Source organism: Pseudophryne corroboree, chromosome 6, assembly GCF_028390025.1.
Source record: "Pseudophryne corroboree isolate aPseCor3 chromosome 6, aPseCor3.hap2, whole genome shotgun sequence".
Classification (NCBI taxonomy): Eukaryota; Metazoa; Chordata; class Amphibia; order Anura; family Myobatrachidae; genus Pseudophryne; species Pseudophryne corroboree.
The window spans coordinates 752,722,560-752,747,171 of record NC_086449.1 but is presented as its reverse complement, the minus strand read 5'-3'; the positions used below and the strand labels follow the sequence as shown (position 1 = coordinate 752,747,171).

At 47.4% G+C, this 24,612-nt stretch overlaps 1 protein-coding gene across 1 annotated transcript in view; it reads left to right on the top strand.

The window, feature by feature from the left end:
* The first annotated feature begins 8,907 nt into the window (after positions 1 to 8,907).
* DELE1 (DAP3 binding cell death enhancer 1) overlaps positions 8,908 to 24,612 on the top strand; it is a 75,033-nt gene continuing 59,328 nt past the window's right edge. The window contains exon 1 of the mRNA XM_063928546.1: positions 8,908 to 9,015. Coding sequence (XP_063784616.1) covers positions 8,985 to 9,015 — 31 coding nt within the window. The 5' untranslated portion in view covers positions 8,908 to 8,984. The remainder of the gene's footprint in view (positions 9,016 to 24,612) is intronic.

Here is a 24,612-nt window from a genome sequence, read left to right as displayed (position 1 = left end):
AAAGCAGCTAAAGAAACTGAAGGAGGAGGTTAAACAAAGTGATTCCGCTAAGAATGTTGGACTTGTAGATCAAGGGGGTTATTCAGGTTTGTTAGCGAACAAAAAAAGCACATTAATGGGTAATACCATGTTACACTGCAGGTGGGGCAGATGTAACATGTACAGAGAGATTTAGATTTGGGTGGGTTATATTGTTTCTCTGCATGGTAAACACTGGCTGCTTTATTTTTACACTGCAATTTAGATTTCAGTTTGAACACAGCCCACCCAAATCTAACTCTCTCTGTGCATGTTACATCTGCCCCACCTGCAGTGCAACATGGTTTTGTCCATTAGTGTGCTTTTTTGGTTTGGTAATAAACCTGTTCACTTTACCAGGTTCCAAGGGTTGTCAATATCTTGAAATTGGATCACAACATTTTGGTGACTGTGCTTGATCCTAGGTTTAAGTCGTATGTCGTGTCTTTCTTTCCAATTGACCCAGATCTTAAGAGATGCAAAGAGCTCATGGTGAGCAAGTTGTCAGCTCAAGTGGTATATGACACAACAACGTCTCCTTCAGTTTTTCTGGCAACTGCTGCTGCCAGGAAAAAACCTCAGCTTTCCCAAAAGACCCACTGGGGATGCAGATGAGTCAACACAACATTTTGACATCTGGTCGTGTCTAAAAAACTTGCCCAAAATTAGTGACGCCTGTACCCTAACTCCATCTGGTGTGGTCAACATCCAAAGAATAGTGGATGATTATTTTAATTACAGTGTACAAATAGGCATGTCACAGAGTCCCTTTGTCTACTCGAAGGACAAAAAAAGCCAATTTGGAGGCCCTTGTACAAACTCACTTTGCATTACTTAAGCTGCCCACCCTCCAGTGTGTACTCAGAAAGAGTTTTCAGCACAGTCGGGTACCTGGTCAACGTCAGAGGCTACTTCCTCAAAATGAGGAAAAGATGATGCTCATGAAAATTAACTACAAATCCCATGATGAAGACCTTTACTGTCAATTATGTCAAAGTACAGAGACTTCTGTAATATTGGATTCCAGCGGGTATGAATTAACATTGTACTGATGTAAACATTGATGCTGGTGAGGATGATAAAGATGATGACACCCTGCCACTGTATAGATAATTGACAGCACAGTTATCTGCCTTGTGGGGGGCCCCAAACAAACCAAGCACTTCAGTCACAAAAGTGGAAGTCTCTATCACTGAAGTGCTTGGTTTGCTAAACTGTGCATGTCCTTTTTAATATCCAACATAAAGGGTGGGTGGGAGGGCCCACACTGGGCTGCCGGGCTGCCTGCGGTGACCAGCGGCAGGTGTCGCTTGAGGAGGGGATTTCTGTTTGACTGACAGGCAGTCAGCAGCATTCAGGGCTGAGCGGTCAGTCTGTCAGATATGCGAGCAGCGGGCGCTGCTCAAGGACCAGTCACTCACACTATCCCGCCGGTAGCAGCCCAGGCTCTGCGTCCTCTATAAGTTAGTGCCCCGTTCGGCCACACTGGTTGAACGTGCCTCGAGACGGCTCTGCTCTGTCGCTTAGTAACCAGCCAGCTTGCTGCAGCCTTTGCCCAATATTGGTGAAAACAATATTATGAACTGTGAGGTGGTAAAATTTACTGGAAATAACTGGAAAATAATGTTAGTGTGGTTAATAATTACATGAATTTAGTTGTTTGTAGCATTTTTTTAACAAAATACACAGATCCAAAATCAAAATACCTGAGGGTGGGTTTGTAAAATTAGAACCACATCTCTAGTCTTATTAAGCACAGTGGTGGATTAGCAACGCAACAGTGGGCGTCTCAGCATGAAGCCATGCGGCTGGGATTTTTGCTGTTGTTACTGCGGCTGTGCCCACCTCTGAATTGGGGCCTAATTCAGACCTGATCGTACGATCAAAATCTTAGGCATGCGGGGGGACCACCAGCACAGGGCTAGTCTGCCCCGCTTGCCCATGCCAGGTCCTATCCCCCCACCTGCGCAGACATGCGAAAGCATTGCACAGCAGCGATGCTTTTGCACCTGCCGAGTAGCTCCCTGCCTACGCAGCCTAGCTGCGTACGCAGGCGGTCAACCCACCATGCTTTTGGCCGCATCGGCTGCGTGTGATGTCACGCAGCCGCCACAGCCCTGCCCCAAAAATGCTGCAGCAACGCCGTCGACACGCCCTGTGACCGCCTCTGCCTGTCAATCAGGCAGAAGCGATCGCACCAGTGAGATGCCTACGCATCTCATGTGTGCGCACGTGCAGTTCGGCTACTGCGTGTGCGCACACAGCACAGGGCTTCATCCTGCGTTCGCTGCCGCTGCAGCGACCAGGTCTGAATTAGGCCTTTAGACCCTTCGTGTACAAATTAAAAGAATTATATTTCTTAAAAGTAATGTAGATCCCAAGTAGTCAGCGTGTTTATTTGAAACTATATGCCCCTTCTCACGTTTAATTTCCATCCAGTCGCCCTCTGTCTGCTTCATTCCCATTCACATGTATTGATCCCTCTCAAGCTTCACTGCCTCCTAATCCACATTTACCTCTTGTCGAACGGTACTGCCTCATCACCACCTCACTGTCCACTATCCTCCTGTATATTGCTCATGTTCCATGAGAGTCATTCATCCACATAAAGGAGAGTCACGTGTCACATGACAGGGACACATAAACTAATATGACAGAAAGTCAGAAAATAAATGATATGCAGCTAAACTGTGCTCACGAGTGCATATATTCATATGTGATTTCACTAGCATGATGGAAATCGCTTGTAGTTTTCTATTAGTCCTACAGGAACTAGAAGAAAACTAGATTTGAACAAAACTAAATAATTTATTACCTGCCCGTAACCCCACACTGATTACTAATTACTAATCATGCATTTCACACTGGAATAGTACTGCCCTGAAAATCTTATTTATTTTTAACGATCCAAAGTAGGTTTAGGAAGTCAGCAGTAGTCAATGTTAATTTGAACCGTCTCCAGCAATGAAGATGGATATTTTGCGTAATACAGACAATTAGAAACAAAGAAGGAAGATTAAGCTGACCGCACACAAAGCAATTACTCCAATCTGCTGTTTTTGACCAAACTGCCAGGACGCTGTATAGGGGCTAAGCCGCTAAGAAATACTGATTAAATTCTTTCCAGATTTGGGATCTTGACCAGTTATGCTGGAAATTCCTGACACTAATGACCACGATCAGAATTGCTGTGCCGTCATTAGCGGACCATGTATTTGGATCACATGTGCCCTCAAATGAAGTGCCGGTCGTGAGCCAATCAGAGCTCACGAACGGGCACTTCATTAAACAGACACGCACCTGCCGCCGGAGACCCAGAAGGGACACACAGGAGAGGCGCGCGCTGTGCCCTCCGTGTCACTCCTTCCCAAAACAGAATCAGTGGCGGCGGCTAGGGCGCCCTGCAGCCCTGCGCGCCTCCAAGCGCTCGCAGTGGCTGCGGACCCCTAGTTACGCCACTGCTTGCATGTGGGAGAGCCTGTGAGTGTGGCTCTGTATGTGGGAGAGCCTGCGAGTGTGACACTGCATGTGGGAGAGCCTGCGAGTGTGACACTGCATGTGGGAGAGCCTGCGAGTGTGACACTGCATGTGGGAGAGCCTGCGAGTGTGACACTGCATGTAGGAGAGCCTGTGAGTGTGACTCTGCGTGTGGGAGAGCCTGTGAATGTGGCACTGCATGTGGGAGAACCTGTGGGTGTGGTCCTGCATGTGGGAGTGCCTTAGTTTAGTTTAGCCTTTAGTTTATGCCACACTAAAGCCATTCAGCTCTGCCAATCCAGGGGCCAATCCAGTGTGGTCCTGCATGTAGGTGAGCCTTCAAGTGTGGCCCTGCACGTGGTAAAGCCTGCGAGCGTGACTTTGCATGTGGGAGGGACTGTGAGTGTGGCCCTGCATGTGGGAGAGCCTGTGAGTGTGGCCCTGAATGTGGGGGAGCCTGTGAGTGTGGCACTGCACGTGGGAGAGCCTGTGAGTGTGGCACTGCATGTGGGAGAGCCTGTGAGTGTGGCCCTGAATGTGGGAGAGCCTGTGAGTGTGGCCCTGAATGTGGGGGAGCCTGTGAGTGTGGCACTGCACGTGGGAGAGCCTGTGAGTGTGGCACTGCACGTGGGAGAGCCTGTGAGTGTGGCACTGCACGTGGGAGAGCCTGTGAGTGTGGCACTGCACGTGGGAGAGCCTGTGAGTGTGGCACTGCATGTGGGAGAGCCTGTAAGTGTGGCCCTGAATGTGGGGGAGCCGGTGAGTGTGGCCCTGAATGTGGGGGAGCCTGTGAGTGTGGCTTTGCATGTGGGAGAGCCTGTAAGTGTGGCCCTGAATGTGGGGGAGCCTGTGAGTGTGGCACTGCACGTGGGATAGCCTGTGAGTGTGGCACTGCATGTGGGAGAGCCTATGAGTGTGGCCCTGCATGTGGGAGAGCCTGTAAGTGTGGCCCTGAATGTGGGAGAGCCTGTGAGTGTGGCCCTGAATGTGGGAGAGCCTGTAAGTGTGGCCCTGAATGTGGGAGAGCCTGTGAGTGTGGCCCTGAATGTGGGGGAACCTGTGAGTGTGGCACTGCACGTGGGAGAGCCTGTGAGTGTGGCTCTGCATGTGGGAGAGCCTGTAAGTGTGACCCTGAATGTGGGAGAGCCTGTAAGTGTGGCCCTGAATGTTGGGGAGCCTGTGAGTGTGGCTCTGCATGCGGGAGAGCCTGCGAGTGTGGCCCTGAATGTGGGGGAGCCTGTGAGTGTGGCTCTGCATGCGGGAGAGCCTGTAAGTGTGGCCCTGAATGTGGGGGAGCCTGTGAGTGTCTGCATGTGTGAGGGTAAGTGAGTGTGACTTTGCATGTGTCTAAGCTGGCAAGGGAAACTGAACCAGTAACTGCAGGCATGTCTTTTCCATACATACCTACTCTCCCAGAAGCTTCTGGAGACTTCAAATTTTTCGGGTAGAGCACCCCCAGATGAGTGGGTGTTTCTTCCTAGTGAAGTTGGCAGGATGGGGAGATAATAATGGGATTTGCAAATCTGTATGGAAGGGGCGGGGCTAAAATGTTGCGAATTGCATTGTTTAGTCCCGTCCAGTCAATGCGGATCTGCGGGGCTTAATGACTTGAGAGTACACACCACCCCCCAAAGTGACCAGCAGCATCTCCTCTCCTGGAGAACCCCAGGGGTAAATTTACTAAGATAGGCGTTCTATTTAAGATGGGATGTTGCCCATAGCAACCAATCAGTTTCTACTTCTCATTTATCTAACTCCTTCTAGAAGATAATACCTGGAATCTGATTGGTTGATATGGGCAACATCCCATCTTAAATAGAACTCCCACCTTAGTAAATTTACCACCCAGAGAGAAGAATGTCAAAGTCAGCATGTATGATATTTGCATATGTGTGTATACTTGGGCAGAAGCACATGGAAGATACTGGAGGTGAAATTGATTGAGATGGAGGGTACTGGGGAAGAAATTAATTAATTACTGGACATTGAATGGAAGTGATGCATACATTTCTTTCTTAAATAAGTGATCACATGCAACATGCCCCTATGTAGATATTATCCTTTTTTTGCCCAGATGTAATAAAACATTGTATTAAGATAAGGGTACACAGGACACTTCATTAACAAGCTGTGCATATTAGGTAAACAGGATTCTTGTGACCAGTAGACAGTGGCGCTCTACATACTGCTGCTGGAAGATTAGTCCGCCCTGTAGGGCTACAATTGACACATATAACCAGAAAAACTGGATGATCACACATCTTGGTTTTAAAATGATAAATACCAGACAACAGGTTTAGGAACTTATTGAAGGATTGCAAGTTTTGCGAATCGCAATCTGGCCGATTATCGAATGACTGCGCATGCACGAGTAATAATAGCGACAGAAAATGTGTACACATCGTAATCGCAATGCAGACGCTGTTTGACTGACAGAAAGCTGGCGTTTCTGGGCGGAAACCTGCCATTTTCTGGATGTGTAGTTGGAGTTGCGCTTCAGTGACCTGATTCTGTGTGATGGACAGGCAGACAATATAAAGCTTAAACATAAAAAGTACAGTGTATTGAAAATTTAAGTAAGTTATATGGATAAAACCAATTAATAACTACATATTGGGGGTCATTCCGAGTTGATCGCTCGCTAGCTACTTTTAGCAGCCGTGCAAACGCATAGTCGCCGCCCACGGGGGAGTGTATTTTCGCTTTGCAAGTGTGCGATCGCATGTGCAGCCGAGCGGGACGAAAAAGTTTTTTGCAGTTTCTGAGTAGCTCTGGACTTACTCAGCCCTTGCGATCACTTCAGTCTTTTTGGTCCCGGAAATTGACGTCAGACACCCACCCTGCAAACGCCTGGACACGCCTGCGTTTTTCCAAACACTCCCTGAAAACGCACATTTGACACCCATAAACGCCATCTTCTTGTCAATCTCCTTGCGATCGGCTGTGCGAATGGATTCTTCATTAAATCCATCGCCCAGCGACGATTCGCTTTGTACCCGTACGACGCACCCGCGCATTGCGATGCATATGCATGCGCAGTAGTAACCTGTTCGCTGCGGTGCGAAAAATGGCAGCGAGCGATCAACTCGGAATGACCCCCATTATATATAAAAATTTCCCTCTTTCACATAAAAAACAAACAAACAAGATCCTGCCATTCAGTTATTGAATAAATGAAGTTATTTGACCCTTTAGGGGTTATACAGAATGTAAAGAGTCCTCCTTTAACTTTTTGGAGTGTAAAGTTATTTAGGATTAGGGGTTGATCAAGCCTCCTAAAACAATAAATAGTTAATCGTATTTATTCCAGTGTCCTGTGGCAGTGTCGTCAGACAAGCATAGTAATAATTTATAAAGTGTCTTACCGGCTTACATTGGAATGGTAATGAATGGTCTCACTCTTCCAGTGAAGCGGTAAGATAGCAAAGGTGGTGTCCTCTGTGTGAGCTGGACTTCTCCGCTGTATAGATTCAAAGGATAGCAAGAAGGCAGGTCCCGTTGTAATTGCTCACTGGTTGCCAGCTGTGTTAGCTGTCCCCGATGTTACTGCTATTGTTGTACACTTTGGAGGGGGAGAGTATTGAATTCCCCTGGTAATTGTCCCCATTGTGTCCAGTCTGCAGGGTCCACGATGCATGCAGGTAAAGAAATTAGCCATCTGGTAAGTGTTGTAGCCACAGGTATCGTACCGATTGACAGGATCAAAGAAATGAATCAAGGGTATTAAAGTTCATGCTCCGCCTCTTAACGCGTTTCTACACCATTCCGGTATTTCGTCAGAGGATGTTTAAGCTTTATATTGTCTGTCTGCAGCCAGGACGGATCATTCAGGGGAACCCATGTGGAGGGTCATATGTCACAGGGTACGGGGGTGGTAATGAGAGGGTGTGGTGGCCGGGGCATGTTATCGTAGCCAAGCCTCCGCTATATAATGCTGAGATTACCAGCATCATACAACATGGCCCGGGTGGCTGGATCCGGGGGTCGTGCAGAGAAGTTGGGAGACTTGTCAACCCTCCCGGGGGGCCGACAGGGCCAGCCAATTTTCTGGAGCCTCCCGGCCGATCCTGGAGAGTAGCATACCTCCTAACTTTAGAGGCTACAATTTCAGGACCTGGATAAAGGGTCGGGGCCTTCGGTGGAGGGGTGGGTTATAGCTCCACGACTCCCGTTATCGTCATTTCGGGGCGCGGGCCTGGCTCACCCCCCCCCCCCCCACACACACACACACACACACACTGTTGTTAGATGATGTGCACATGCGCACGGCATCTATTCAGTGATCACTGGCTGCTTTGCAGAGCAGAGTTATGGTGTTCACAGACTCTCCCAACCTGCCCCCCGCACTCAGGACACTGTGGCCCGCAGGTGGGACAGTGGGGGTCATTCAGATCTGATCGCTGGGCTACTAATTATGCTGTCCTGCGTTCGGATAGTTGCCGCCTCTAGGGGGAGTGTATATTCGCTGTGCAAGTGTGCGATCCTATGAGTACGCCGAGCTGCTAAAATCCACTTTGTGCAGTCTCTGCGCAGCCCAGGACTTACTCCTACAGTACGATCACAAGAGGCTGATCGGGGGCCGGAGCTGACGTCAGACACACTCCCTGAAATGCTTGGGAACGCCTGCGTTTTTCCAGACACTCCCAGTAAACGGTCAGTTACCACCCACAGATGGCTTCCTCCTGTCAATCACCTTGCGAACGCCCGTGTGATCGGATTTTTCGCAGCATCCCGTCGCTGACCAACGATGCCCTCTTTTGCTGCCCGACGCACAGCAGCGATCATATCTGAATGACCCCCCGTGTCCGAATAGCGGGACTGTCCCGCAGAAATCGGGACAGTTGGGGGGTATGCAGGCGACATACAGAGTAGTGCGCAGGGGTTCTGAGAGAGAAGTGAAGTGACTGCATATAAACCTCTCTCCCACCAAGTCATGCCCCATTTGTATTTTTCTATTTTACTTGAGTTCACCAATTAAATACAGTTTCTAGGACATGACTAACTTGGAACATTGAAACGTCTATTGGCGGCCGAGGACAGCCTTAGGGGAAAGGACAGCCTGGTCCTCATATGTTCTACTGATTTCATATAATTTTTCCCCTACTACAGTACTAATGTAATATTTCCTTTATATATTTTTGTAATCATCTAAATAAAACCTACTAAAACATTTGGTTTTTATTGGGGCAAAATAAAGACCTGATACCATATATTATTAATTAACTTATTTGGGACAATAACTGAGGTGTGTAATGAAAATAACATTATTTCTAAGGGAAACTAAGATAATTGCCAGTATCAAACATGGCCGCCAGAGTATCTTGCTTCCACTACCGCTCCGCTTCGCTCCCATTCGCGTTCCCTGAAGACGTTCTTTCCCGTTCTTCTGAACTCTATGACAAGCCGGCCGCCCACCCACACTCGCGCATGCCCAGTAAGGTCTGACATTAAGAGAGTTGAAGTGGCCGGGACCGTAGAGGGTGGTCAGGATGTGGCGGATTCAGGGTCTCCTGGCCCGGGGTGAGTGTGACAGCACTGGCAGGGGGGGGCGGATGTCTCTTGTGAGTAGGATGGGAGCACATTCGCCATTGTAGGGACTGTTGGGACGCTTCCTATGCTCACATTCCCATACACCGGCCGCAGCTGTGGTGGAACGACGCGTTCTAGTTTTCCTGGACAGGACACGCTGGAATTTGTAGTTCCACTGCAGATGTTGAGCCAGCAGTATATCATAGAGTTAATAGGGAGGGCCGGGCTGTCCTATGCAGTCGACATCTGTTAAATGTCACTGTGTTGACATAGAGGAAATGTCGACACTGGTGTAAAAACTCCTTGTCAATGATATAACCAATTTGACATTTGAGTAATGTCAATATGTTGCTTGTCGACACGATGAGCACGTCGCCATGTTCTCTGTTGACATGTTAACTAATCTGAAATATATACTTTGTGCATGCTGTGTATTTGCTAAACAAGGAAATGTAGAGCTAACACCAGGGGAAATGTCTTCTCCACGAAGGGAAACTAGATGCTACCCTGACAGCATGGCAGGGGTTGGGTACAGGAGACTGGCGCTTAGAATGCCGGTGGTCACATGACTGATAGCAGCATTCCAACATTTAGACAGCGGACGGAAGTATACTAACCCTCCCTTCCCGTCATCCCCCGCTATTCTTACATTTGGGATGTCGGCTGTTGGGATTGTGTCGGGTGTCAGGATTCCAGCGCCGGTATTCTGACCGCCGGCATTCAGTTATCGAGTTGCCAACTACATCCCCGTGGCAGGTCATGGTACATCTATCCCTGTCTTTATTTTTTATAACTTTAAGGAACATCTGTGGTAAGACACAAGTTATATCACAGGTTTAGGGATTTATTTATCACGGATGACAGGCGACGACCAGACTTGCACTGCGATAATTGATTACACCGCATGTATCCGTTATCGCATGCAGGGACAGAGCTCCTTATTGCAGTGCTGCCCTGTGATCTCGCCAGCCTGATCTGACGAGATTATCACAGGGCACACTGCAGAGTTTTTTTTAACATTTTTATTTTTTAGTAAATTTGGCCACATCGCATTTCCCATTATCGCATTTCCCATTATAAGTATGGGTAATGCGATGTGGGTAACTCAAAAAATGACAATTAAAGGGTTTGGAGCAGTTTTTCATGAAAACTGCTCCAAATGCCCTTTAATAGATTCAGGTGATACTAAAATAATGGTAATATATAGGCCTCTTAGATACTCACCTGTCCAGGGAGCCGGTGTCCACTGCTCAGGTGAGCGCTGCCGGGCCCCCCGTGTGCTGCGCTGTGACCCCGGTGCAGTAAAGTGACGCTGCAAAGTGGCAGCGCACTTTACAGCACCTGGGGTCACCGCAGCGCACAGGATCCAGCGCCGGGCAGCCCAGCAGAAGCAGCGCCGACTGGCTCCCTGGACAGGTGAGTATATTATCCTGCTGGGGGGAATCTGCGACGCATGGGGGTAGTCACGACGGGGAGCGGGGTTGACCGGGCGGGAGCGGTAGAGGCGATGTCGGCAGGAGCGGCGCATGCGCAGCAGGACATTGTGGTATTTTTTACAAAAAATACCCCGGTGATGCTGCGGAGTGTCATCACAGGGATAGAGCTTGACCACAAGTTCTGTCCCTGCATGCGATAATTGATACATCTCTGCAATGTAATCAATTATCGCAGTGTGAGTTTGGGCGATTTTATCACCTGTCATCCGCATCCTGGATGCGGATCGTGATAAATAGGCCCCTTAGTCTCCCATATTCAAAATTCCGAAATACAGGTTATTATTTTTTTGAGCGAACTGAGATAGTGACACCTGTACTTTCTGATGGTTCAGCATGCACAAAACTATTAAAAATATTGTATAAAATTATCTTCAGGCTATGGGGAGAATTCAGTTGCCTGCGAAGGGCCCGAATTGTTGTTGGCACGGCGTTTACATGTCGGCAACGGCAGCCCATCTCGCACCCTCCGCCCTGGTGGCCGAATGCCCGATTTGCACAAAAGTGCATCCTACCCTATAGTAGCAAACATTTTTGTGCAAGATATCGCTGCCGTAAAGTGCGGCAGCCACCGTTTTGGCCGGATGAACGAATTTGCCCCTGCCGTGTATAAGATGTATAGAAAACATAAAGAAAACTTGTTTCATGCCCAAATTTATTCAAAATATTGTATAAAATTACCCACAGGATATGTATCCTGTGTTTATACTTTACCATTCCCAAGGTATGTCATTATAGTATGTAAATATTCCAAAATACAGAAAAATGTGATATTCAAAATTGGAGACGGGAGACTCCACCTGTGCTATAGAGAGGATGTAGTCAATATACCAGCTATTGGGATCCTGACATCCAGCATTTTACCGACGAATGGAATCCCGACACCAGCACACTATTCCCACTAGGTTGGAATACTAGGTGGGAATAGAACCTGTGGCGAGCAAAGCAAGCCACCATGCCCAATGCGTGGCGAGCGGACTCGCTGCTGGGATTCCAGAAGACATCATGCCGCTGTTGATATAGTGGCAGCCGGCATCCCGTCTGCTGGGATTTCATATGTATTACCTAAAGACAAGCTCCCAGTAGGGATGGGCATCGGGGAGTTCTCTATCGATGTTTACCATTGATGGCAAAATGGTTGTGACCCTCAATTGTAGTAAACTATGTAATGGATGGCTATCGATGGTTACACTAACCGATGGTCATCCCTATTCCTTCAATGACTGTACCAAGGCCAATCAGAACAAGGGGGTGGGGATTTGTGGGTGTCGGGTGGGAGGAGCTATGTTCCGTGTCCCTGCACCCTTTAAAAAAAAAAAAATTAATAAAAACCATCGGGTGGTTCTGCAGCATCGATGGTGGGAAACCATCTGGTTCTTCCCCCACTGATTCCAAAAGTATTCAACATCGGCCATAAACCATTGATAATTTTAAATCATTGATGGTCGATGGCCATCCCTAGCACCCAGTATAAATGGGATGAGAGGGTCAGGATGGGTGTGATGAGTTTATAGCACTTTTTTTTTTTTTTTTTTTTACATTATCCTTTATGATATCATAGATTGGCAAGGTCCCATAATCACCGAAGGTTTTCTTGCCGTGGCAGTGCTTTCTCTTAGTCCTAGGGGATACTGGGAGTCCATTTAGTACCATGGGGTATAGACGGGTCAACTAGGAGCCTTGGGCACTTTAAGAATTTGATAGTATCGGCTGGCTCTTCCCTCTATGCCCCTCCTACCAGACTCAGTTTAGAAAATGTGCCCGGAGGAGCCGGTCACGTCTCTGGAAGCTCCTGAAGAGTTTTCTGCATTTATTTGATATGTTTGTTATTTTCAGGCAGGACTGGATGGCACCAGCCTGCCTGCTGTGTGGGACTTGGGGGGGGGGGGGGGGGCAACCTCTTGAAGGGTTAATGGTCCCGTTCCCTGCTGACAGGACTCTAGCTCCTGACTGAACTATTCGCAAGCCCCACCACGGCGAGCGTACATTCACACAGCACGCTGCCACCCCTAACAGAGCCAGAAGAAAGAAGAGTGGTGAGTACTAAGTCAGCGTCCTGGTTAGCGGGTCGCTGGCCATTATGGCGGCATGAGGGTATGGAGATGCACGGCTTCTCAACGGGGCGGAATGCGTCTCCCACTGTGTAAGGACACAGACGCTGAACCCACAGTACCCAGACTGGTAACAAAGCCATAAAAAGAGTCTGTCTCCATTTTATGCACTCAGACACAAACAGCCAGTATAATAAAGAGCGGGAAGACTGTGTGCCATTGGAGGGGCGGGGCTTCACTATGAGCGGATTCAGCAGCTCACCAGCGCCATTTTCCATCTGCAGCTGACACAAACGCTGACTGACGCGCAGCTTCTCCGGAGAAACTCCAGATTAACTCAGCGGTACCAGGGGGTCATAGCAGGGGGGGAGCGGTTATTAGTGTACTTAGTCTGCGACCCGGCTAAGCTTGGCATTAGCGGGAAGGGCGCCGTGTGCTAGCTCCATACTCTCTATGTGTCTCCCTGGAAGGGCTCTTTGTGGGTTAATTGTGCATCTAACCTTTTCCTGTGTGTGTGTGTGCTGTCACTGTTACAGTATGTCAGGCAAATAGTGTGTTTCATGTAAGGCACCGTGTTCCTCTTCTCCAGGGGGGTTCACTAGTGTGTACTCAGTGTAGTGTCCCATCCCAGGCTAGCGGGGCAGAACCAGCATGGCTGGATTCCATTAGGGGAATGATTTCCAACATTTCTACTAAATTGTCCCGCAATGAGAAAGAGACGCAATACTTAAGACAATCTGTGACTGAGTTTATGAAAAGAGACTCAGTACCCAAACCAGCATCTCAGTCCCCTGCCATTTTTCTGCAAAAACGTTCTTTGGCCCATATCCTGCAGTCTGACTCTGATGATGAGGGGGTCAGACATGGAGTTGGGGGAGGGTACTCTGTCACATGGAATAGAGGCTGAGAAGTTCTGCATATCCCTGATAAGGTGACAGAGGACAGTGAGGAATCTTATTTTAATATAAAAAATAAATCCTCAGCCACTTTTCCTGTGTCAAAGGAACTAAATACCCTGTTTGAAGAACCGTGGGTAAATCCTGATAGGAAATTTCAAATCCCTAAAAGGCTGCTATCATCTTTTCCCTTTCTGTCACGAAAAATTGTATTGCCTGTCCCGGGTGCAGCCTCCCTAAAAGACGCGGCTGACCGTAAAATTGAGACCACACTCAAATCCTTGTATACAGTTGCTAGGGTAGCCCAGGGACCCACTATAGCATGTGGGTGGATTACAAGAGCCATTGCCAAATGGTCAGGTAACCTAATTGAGGGGTTAGATACTTCGCCTCAAGGAGAGATTATTTTACTTCTGCAACATATACAGAACTCTGCAAACTTTATGGTGGAAGTCATAAAAGAAATAGTCTTGCTTAATGCACGCACCACTGCTGTGGCAGTGTCGGCACGTAGAGGCTTATGGCTATGCCAGTGGACTGCTGACTCGGACTCTAGGAAAGGCGTGGAAGGCCTACCCTTCACAGGAGAGGCCTTATTTGGAGATGAACTAGACAAATGGATCTCCAAAGCTACTGCGGGTAAGTTCACATATCTTCCTTCTGCAGCTCCCCCAGCTAGGAAGGCTTACTCAGGTCCAAATTTACAGTCCTTTCGGACAGTCAAGTTTAGGGGCAAACCCAGAGGTTCTTCTACAGCCACCAGAGGCGCTAAAGGTAAACCACGCAAACCAGCAAATGCCGGTTCACAGGAACAGAGCTGGCAGGTGGTTGCCCGACTAAAATTCTTTAGTCACATCTGGACAAGTTCGTGCCAGGATCCCTGGGTCATAGATCTTATCTCCCAGGGCTACAGACTGGAGTTCCAGGAGCTCCGACCTCACAGGTTCTTCAAATCAGGCTTACCAGTTTCACAAGAGGCAAGTATAACTTTACAGGACGCTATTCAAAAACTGGTACAGACTCAGGTCATTGTTCCAGTTCCACCTCCTCTGCAAAACAAGGGATATTCCAACTTGTTTGTAGTACTGAAACCGGACGGTTCGGTAAGACAGATTCTGAACCTCAAGTCATTGACCCCTTACTTACAAGTTTTTAAATTCAAGAATGGAGTCTCTGAGAGTAGTGATCTCAGGTCTGGAGCAGGGGGAATTCCTAGTGTCTCTGGATAGCAAGGATGCGTACCTTCACATTCCGATCTGGCCACCTTATCAGGCTTATCTACGGTTTGCACTGCAGGACTGTCACTACCAGTTCCAGGCCCTGTCATTTGGTCTCTCTACGGCACCGAGAGTGTTCACCAAAGTGATGGCAGAGATGATGTTTCTACTCCGCAAACTGGGAGTGAACATCATTCCGTACCTGGACGATCTTCTGATAAAGGCACCATCCAGGGATCGGTTGAGTGATCCTTCCCTTGGATAAGGCTATGGTAATCCAGTCGATGGTTCGGGCTATCCTGAAGCCAACCCGGATCTCGGTGCCTCTCTGCATTCGCCTCCTGGGGAAAATGGTGGCCTCTTATGAGGCGCTTCAGTACGGTAGGTTTCATGCAAGGCCCTTCCAGCTAGATCTATTGGACAAATTGTCTGGATCGCATCTTCACATGCACCAGAGGATCCGTCTGTCGCCAAGAGCCAGAATCTCCCTTCTGTGTTGGCTCGTCTGTTCGGGATTCAGAATTGGATTCTGCTAACCACAGACGCAAGCCTCAGAGGTTGGGGAGCAGTCACCCAGGGGGTGCAGTTTCAAGGAAGATGGTCAAGTCAGGAAGTCGTCCTTCCAATAAACATCCCGGAACTCAAGGCTATCTACAACTCTTTTCTGCAGGCCTCATCTCTACTTCGGAATCAGGCCATTCAAGTCCAGTCGGATAATGTGACAGCGGTAACGTACATAAACAGACAGGGCAGAACGAAAAGCAGAGCAGCAATGTCAGACTGAACTTGAAACACGCCGTGGCGTTATCCGTGGTCTTTATTCCGGGAGTAGATAACTGGGAAGCAGACTTCATTAGCAGGCAGGATCGGCACCCGGGCGAGTGGGGCCTTCACCCGGAGGTGTTCCAGTGGTTGACACGTCGGTGGGGATATCCACAGATCGACATGATGGCCTCTCGACTCAAGAAGCTCAAGCGGTATTGTTCCAGGTCGAGAGACCCACAGGCAGTGGTGGTAGAGGCTCTGACAACTCCGTGGGTCTACGAGCTAGTGTACGTGTTTCCTCCACTTCCTCTGATCCCAAGAATTCTAAAGACAATAAAAAGGGAAAAGGTTCAAGCAATACTCATTGCTCCGGACTGGCCGTGAAGGGCCTGGTATGCGGATCTTCTCGATATGCTTATCGAAGATCCGTGGCCACTACCTCTTCGCAAGGATCTTCTGCAACAGGGCCCGTTCGTCTATCAAGACTTACCACAGCTACGTTTAACGGCATGGAAGTTGAACTGCTGATTCTAGCCAGGAGAGGGATCCCTGACAAGGTGATCTCGACTATGATCCAAGCTAGGAACAGGGTAACGTCTAAACATTACCACTGTATATGAAAGAAGTATGTCTCTTGGTGTGAAAGCAGACAATATTCTGCGGTGGAATTTCATCTGGGACGTTTCTTGCTTTTTCTGCAATCGGGAGTGGATGTGGGCCTACGCCTAGGTTACATTAAAGTCCACATTTCGGCATTGTCTATTTACTTTTCTCCCTGAGGTCCAGACGTTCTTGAAGGGTGTTTTGCACATCCAACCTGATAGTGTAAGAAACTTTTGCAGTATAGCAACCATATATATATATATATATATATATATATATATATATATATATATATATATATATATATATATATATATATATATATAGATTTAAGATTTTTCGCATTGATTAAGATATTTACTGTTAGTCAAATCAAATATGTTGATGAATCCTTAATTGCTACACAGATATTCAGAAATTATGTACTCAGAAATTATATTAAATGCATGAATTGTTCAAGCCGAACAACACAAGATGTATTCAAGGCCAGTCAGGCAGATAGCCAACCAAGAACATGTCTGAACATCCAGAACAGAGAGCCTCTGACCATATGACCGTGATAAAGAATATCTTGTCTATATGCCTGGAAGGCTGATAAGCTGGAAGCAATAAAACATATTCAAAGATGCTTTAGTTGCTAATTATAATCTTTTATGACATTTGATGTATTGCATGTTCCAAGATATACATGGTATATTCCGATTAGCTAAAATTATTGGAACATATCCTTTCTTTGTTCATAAAGTATAAAATAAACCCGTAGGACGGGCCCGGCAGGTCAGTTTGATCTGTCTTGTTTACACATAATTCTGTGTGTAGTCTTTTAATTTCCTGGTCTCCAACTGGTTGCTAAGTCTAGAATTCTGACTGATGGCTGAAGAGAGTTGATAGACCAGACCTTAAGTGGTCATCGAACCCTAAAAGACCTCCATTTTTGCCTCCCACAGCACCTTGGGATCTCAATTTGTTTCTGCACTTACTCCAATCGGACTGGTTTGAACCGTTACAGGAGGTGGACGTAAAGTACCTTACGCGGAAGACCGTCACACTGCTGGCCTTGGCTTCAGCAAGACGTGTGTCAGAGTTGGGGACGTTGTCTTACAAGAGCACCTACTTAATTTTCCATGATGACAGAGCTGAACTCGGGACTCGTCAGCAATTTCTTCCTAAGGTGGTGTCTGCATTTCACATCAACCAACCTATTGTGGTGCCGGTTGTTACGGACACCTCTGCTACTTCAAAGTCTTTTGCTGTTGTGAGGGTTTTGAAGGTGTATGTAAAGAGGACAGCTCGTCACAGGAAATCGGACTCGCTGTTCGTTCTTTATGATCCCAATAAAATTGGGTGTCCTGCTTCAAAGCAGTCAATTGCACGCTGGATCAGGCTCACTATCCAGCATGCTTATTCCACGGCAGGCTTGCCGGTTCCAAAATCTGTACGGGCCCACTCTACTAAGTCGGTGGGTTCTTCTTGGGCGGCTGCCCGGGGTGTCTCGACTTTACAGCTCTGCCGAGCAGCTACTTGGTCAGGTTCTAACACATATGCAAAGTTTTACAAGTTCAATACTTTGGCCTCTGAGGACCTTCAGTTTGGTCAATCGGTTCTGCAGGAGCTCTGCATTCTCCCACCTGGTTTGGGAGCTTTGGTACATCCCCATGGTACCAAATGGATTCCCAGGATCACCTAGGACATAAGAGAAAATAGGATTTTAATTACCTACTAGTAAATCCTATTCTCGTAGTCCGTAGGGGATACTGGGCGCCCGCCCGGTGCTTCGTTCTTCCTGCACTGTTACTTGGTTCAGTAATGTTGTTTTTTTTCAGCTGTTGCTGTTCCTGGTTTCAAGTTTGGATAGCATGGCTTTCCTCTTGTTTTGTGTGTGCTGGTTCATAATCTCACCACTTTCCTTATCTATCCTTCTCTCAAAGTATGTCCGTCTCCTCGGGCACAGTTTCCTAGACTTAGTCTGGTAGAAGGGGCAAAGAGGGAGGAGCCAGTGCACACTCTCAATTTCTTAAAGTGCCCAAGGTTCCTAATGGACCCGTCTATACCCCATGGTACTAAATGGATTCCCAGTGTCCTCTACGGACTACGAGAAAAGGATTTACCGGTAGGTAATTCAAATCCTATTTTTTCCATTTGATGATAACTTTTTGAAATTATGTTTGAGAAATGGTATATATTTTTATTTTAAACCTGCTCTGTACTGCATAATAGCTTGTTTGTTGAAGGCTGACTGTTTCAAGACTGTTAATAGAGTTTCCTGGTTACGGACCAAGTCTGGGGTACAGTAGGAGCAGAAACACCCTACCAAGCTGGCATGATCACGGGTCTCTTGCTTACGCGTGTATCATCCCTATGGTTCTACTACCGAATGTATTGGAAATGGTGATGACTAACTTGCACGGGATTATTCAATGTCATTAACTCTTCCACCATTTGATGCTAGGTTTCCGATGTCCATTCCTACTTTTCGGACCCCTAAACAGGGTACTCTAAAATAGCCCCAAGTTAGCTGCCTACTCCATCTGCAAGTGTCCCACATTTGGGTCTTCTTCCCTGTGACCTCCACTGCTTGCTGGCTGGTCCCTGTTGTTGACTGAAGGATAAAGGACCAAGCATTTGTTAAAGAGGGTGTAGGCATGAAAGAGGCTTCTGATTGGACAGCTGGCATGTCCCCCACTTAGGTGGTGGTGTCTCTGGTACCTGACTGTGAATGAGAAAACATTGGTGGTGAGCATATTCTGCAAGTGGTATTAATATCTTCTGCCTAAAGCTAATGCATTTGCAGCCAACATTTCTCTTTATGGTCATAAAGTAGCAGGGAACATTTAGAACATTTTGAGTTTCTATTTCACATAGATAGGAAAAGGTGTGTTGCAATGTCAGTTTGACAACCCCAGAATTTGTGACTGCTTGTGTTTGTTTAGGTGTACTCTTACGCAAGACGTGTTTTTCATTGAATTAACACTATGATACTTTAAAAGAGAAAATCCACAGTGATATCGTGTATGCTTGCCATAAGCTACTATACTTTTATCATTGTCTGCTTTCCCCTATGGTCATATTACTTATACCAAACACAGGAATCAAGTGTGTACGTGCTATGCCATGTTTTGTTAGCAGTGTCAAGAAAATATAAAAAATAATAATAATCATAATGAAAACTAAACAAAGGGGAGAAAAAAAAAAAAGAAAAATAACTATTAAAAAACAGTGCAATTGTTATTAAGTGGCTGTCCTGGAAATAGTTCTGCAGAGTTGGTAGCTAGCTACTTTTTCAATGGAAAATTATTTTGTAGGAGCGGCCACAGGGGCGTCTTCAGAGAGGAGGAGGCATGTGTGCAGTCTTCTTCTGGGCCCCTCCTCTCTAGCCGGCACTGCTCTGGACTCTGAACACTAGGGTCACTAGGGGACCCTAGCGCTGTCCCAGAGTCTAGTGTGCATGCACAGGACTCCGTGAAAATGGCACAGCGGGCATTTATCCAGTGATTTTCCTACTGCGTATCTGCGAAACACTAGGAAAATGGACGCTGCACCATTTTTCCCAGTCATTCCTGCACCGCTGCTGTGGCATTGCGGCACTTCGGAAGGTAAGTATTGAAAAAAAATGGGTGCGGTGTGGGCCCCCCTGGACCTCGGGGGCCCATGTGCACCGCACACACTGCACCCATTATAAATATGCCAGTGTGTGGCCATGCACAGCAGTCATCTGGGTTTTCATTGGTGTGTGCTTGTCATTTTCTTGCTTTCATTGTCCTGCATGCAGACACAACATACCATGCCTTAAAAGTATGTCTAGCAAATAGCCTGAACTATTATACATAATAGCAGGCCTGGCCAACCTGTGGCTCTCCAGCTGTTGTGAAACTACACTCCCAGCATCCTGGCATATTTTTAGCATCCCTACTAGCAAAACTGTGTCAGTGAATGCTGGAACTTGTAGTTTCACAACAGCTGGAGAGCCACAGGTTGGCCAGGCCTGCATTATATACTGAATTTATTCCCTGCATTTTGTAATGCATACCGGGATGCGGGTAGCTGACCGGCGCTTGGGATCCCAAACGCTAGAAATGCCGGCACACGAAATGCCGACGAACAGGCACTATTCCCGCTTGTGGGTGTCCATGAAACCCATATAATGGGTATAGAACCCGTGACGAGCCACGAACCCAGTGCGTCGCGCAGCGAGCCCACAAGGAGCTTAGTTGCGCTCGTAACGCAGCCCCAACCTGTGCATACTACATGTGACATCAGCAGTAGCCAACACATTAGGCCATTTGGGAACAGTATGGGGGGAAAGTAATAGGGCGAGAGATGTTGGGAAAAATTCTCCATTTTTTTTTTTTTAACTGGCAATCGCTTGCATTGCAAAATCAACCTGGTTTTGTAATGTAAATGATTGCCACTTTTAAAAAAAAATGGGGGGAGGGGGGGATACATCGTTCGCATAGGGCCAACTTGACAGTTCAAAGTATCGCATTGGACGGATATAACAGACGATGTGGAATGTCTGACGGAACAATATTTTTGGATCAGTCGCTCGCATACACCTTACAGTTATCTGGGCAATTGGCCAGATAATGGTATAAACAGTGATGGGGGACTTTTGGCACTCCAACTGTTGTTGAACTACACATCCCAGCATGCCCTGCTACAGTTTTGCTATTAGGCCATGCTAAAACTGTAGCAGGGCATGCTGGGATGTATAGTTCAACAACAGCTGGAGTGCCAAAGGTTCCCCATTACTGGTATAGGGTATGCCCAGCAGTAGTCACAGTGTATGAGAAAGACCCTCAGTAACTTCCTCTAGGGGGAGATATACTAAGCCTTAGGTGCTGATTGGCTGGTAATTTATCACTCTCCAATGGTTAGTACAGCTGCCCCATAGTAATAAAATAAAAGTCACCTGCGTGTCGTGTGCAGCTGTAACTGGAGTTTGTGTGTCCGCTCCAGTTCTAGACAATAAACAGTTGGTGTGAAAATGGAAAACTATGGTCTCCTAAGGTCCATCGTGTGACCTGCAAGGGGACAGTGTAATAAAGACTACTAGTAATGCACCTTACATTAGAGAATGTATTTAATATCCTATTTCTATGAATGCACTGGTTACTGCAACGTCATAATATTATGGAAATGTGTCCTTTATTCATTTTATATAAAATTCCCTATGATGTATTAGCAATAGTGAAGTTCTTGTCATTTAGAGAAGGCACACTGATAAATCGCTGCAGGAAACCAGAAAGCTACACTACAGGCAGATACAAGCTAATAGCCGATCCCCTGAGCTGGGAAAACCCCTATTCTGATTGGCAGTCAGCAGCTGGGGTTTAGTGATAATACACTGCTCAGTACATCTTGTCTGCTGCAGGAATAGTCTCTGTATTGCATCATACTGCTAGCCACACAGGCTGCACACTGCTCTACCCACACTCTGATTAATCTTTAGCCAGCTCATGTACTGATCTAATAGCGTTTATCCAGTATAATAAACTACAGTGTAATAATGCATTGCTGGTCACGGTAAAGCATATATTACAACATGACTTAATTGTGAACGTGAGACAATATAAAATGGTAAACAACTGTAAACTACATTATTGCAGTTGTGCAGCTGGGATATTATAATGCACCAATGTCTATTATACCAAATTCTGTTCCTTCAATACATTTAGTTCATACTAAGAAAAAAAAAATGGCTGCAGAATTTCCTCACTTTGGGGTCTATGTACTAATCCTTACTGCAGTTTTCAGATGGTCGGGAAACTGTACACACGCAGGACCCATTCTTCACATGTGCAGAATGGGTCCTGCGATTGCTTTGCAGGGATGCGGATGCCTCTGCCTTATTGCCAGGCAAAGGCGTTCGGAGGGAGGTACGGGGGGGCAGGCGGTGTTTGGGAAAATTAGCTGAATCATCCCCGTTTCCTAGGGGTGGTGAGGCCAAGGACTGCGTTGCCTACGCAGTTTCCTTGGCCTTGCTAGCTGCACTGCGACAGCAAGCCTGAGTGGGGAGGAGACGGGGTGAGCAGCGGAGGCTTACAGCGGCGTCCACCCGGCTCCAGCAAGCGGGACCTTGCTTGCTGGAGCCGGGTGGACGCTGCCATTGGGTTCCTGCTCTCCCCGTCTCCTGCTCTCAGCTCCCTCAACTCAATCCGACTTTTTTTAAAGTCTGATTGAGATTGTCGGAAATGGGGCTAAAAGCTGTCTGGTTTGGCCCCGCTTCCGACAATGCACGCTGATCGGCGGCTCAAGTCGAGTTAAATGGGACCGTAATGAATAGGTCGGAACCCCTTCCGACTTAAAACTATCGGAAGCTGCCGTCTTTCCGACAAGACTGCGGCTTCCAACAGTTATTGAATATACCCCTAAGTGAACATCGTTACGTGTGTACCCCCCGTAACTGCCATGTCACAGGCTGTATTTGAAAAATGACATTTAGGAGCTAGTTGGATGGTACTTTATCTCCAGCTCCAAGGCTTAGTGCATAGACCCCATTATATAATTACACTAACATAGATGACTTTAGTTTATGCAATTAATACTTTTCTCTAACGTCCTAGTGGATGCTGGGGACTCCGTCAGGACCATGGGGATTAGCGGCTCCGCAGGAGACAGGGCACAAAAATAAAGCTTTAGGATCAGGTGGTGTGCACTGGCTCCTCCCCCTATGACCCTCCTCCAAGCCTCAGTTAGGTTTTTGTGCCAGTCCGAGCAGGGTGCAATCTAGGTGGCTCTCCTAAAGAGCTGCTTAGAAAAAGTTTTTAGGTTTTTTATTTTCAGTGAGTCCTGCTGGCAACAGGCTCACTGCATCGAGGGACTTAGGGGAGAGAAGTGAACTCACCTGCGTGCAGGATGGATTGGCTTCTTAGGCTACTGGACACCATTAGCTCCAGAGGGATCGAACACAGGCCCAGCCATGGAGTCCGGTCCCGGAGCCGCGCCGCCGACCCCCCTTGCAGATGCCGAAGATTGAAGAGGTCCAGAAACAGGCGGCAGAAGACTTTTCAGTCTTCATGAGGTAGCGCACAGCACTGCAGCTGTGCGCCATTGTTGTCAGCACACTTCACACAGCGGTCACTGAGGGTGCAGGGCGCTGGGGGGGGGGGCGCCCTGGGCAGCAATGTATAATACCTTTTTTATGGCTAAAAATACATCACATATAGCCCTTGAGGCTATATGGATGTATTTAACCCCTGCCAGATCTCACAAACTCCGGGAGAAGAGCCCGCCGAAATAGGGGGCGGGGCTTATTCTCCTCAGCACACAGCGCCATTTTCCTGCTCAGCTCCGCTGTGAGGAAGGCTCCCAGGACTCTCCCCTGCACTGCACTACAGAAACAGGGTAAAACAGAGAGGGGGGGCACTTTTTTGGCGATATTACTATATTTAAGCTGCTATAAGGATACAACACTTATATAGGGTTGTTCCCATATATATTATAGCGCTTGGGTGTGTGCTGGCAAACTCTCCCTCTGTCTCCCCAAAGGGCTAGTGGGGTCCTGTCTTCAATAGAGCATTCCCTGTGTGTCGGTACGTGTGTGTCGACATGTATGAGGACGATGTTGGTGTGGAGGCAGAGCAATTGCCGGTAATGGTGATGTCACCCCCCAGGGAGTCGACACCGGAATGGATGGCTTTGTTTATGGAATTACGTGATAATGTCAGCACATTACAAAAATCAGTTGACGACATGAGACGGCCGGAAAACCAGTTAGTACCTGCCCAGGCGTCTCAGACACCGTCAGGGGCTGTAAAACGCCCTTTACCTCAGTCGGTCGACACAGACCCAGACACGGACACTGAATCTAGTGTCGACGGTGAAGAAACAAACGTATTTTCCAGTAGGGCCACACGTTATATGATCACGGCAATGAAGGAGACTTTACATATCTCTGATACTGCAAGTACCACAAAAAGGGGTATTATGTGGGGGGTGAAAAAACTACCTGTAGTTTTTCCTGAATCAGAGGAATTGAATGATGTATGTGATGAAGCGTGGGTTAACCCAGATAGAAAAGTGCTAATTTCAAAAAAGTTATTGGCATTATACCCTTTCCCGCCAGAGGTTAGGGCGCGCTGGGAAACACCCCCTAGGGTGGATAAGGCGCTCACACGCTTATCAAAACAAGTGGCGTTACCGTCTCCTGATACGGCCGCCCTCAAGGATCCAGCTGATAGGAGGCTGGAAACTACCTTAAAAAGTATATACACACATACTGGTGTTATACTGCGACCAGCCATCGCCTCAGCCTGGATGTGCAGTGCTGGGGTGGTCTGGTCGGATTCCCTGACTGAAAATATTGATACCCTGGATAGGGACAGTATTTTATTGACTTTAGAGCAATTAAAGGATGCTTTTCTTTATATGCGAGATGCTCAGAGGGATATTTGCACTCTGGCATCGAGAGTAAGTGCGATGTCCATATCTGCCAGAAGAAGTTTATGGACGCGACAGTGGTCAGGTGATGCGGATTCCAAACGGCATATGGAAGTATTGCCGTATAAAGGGGAGGAATTATTTGGCGTCGGTCTATCGGATCTGGTGGCCACGGCAACTGCCG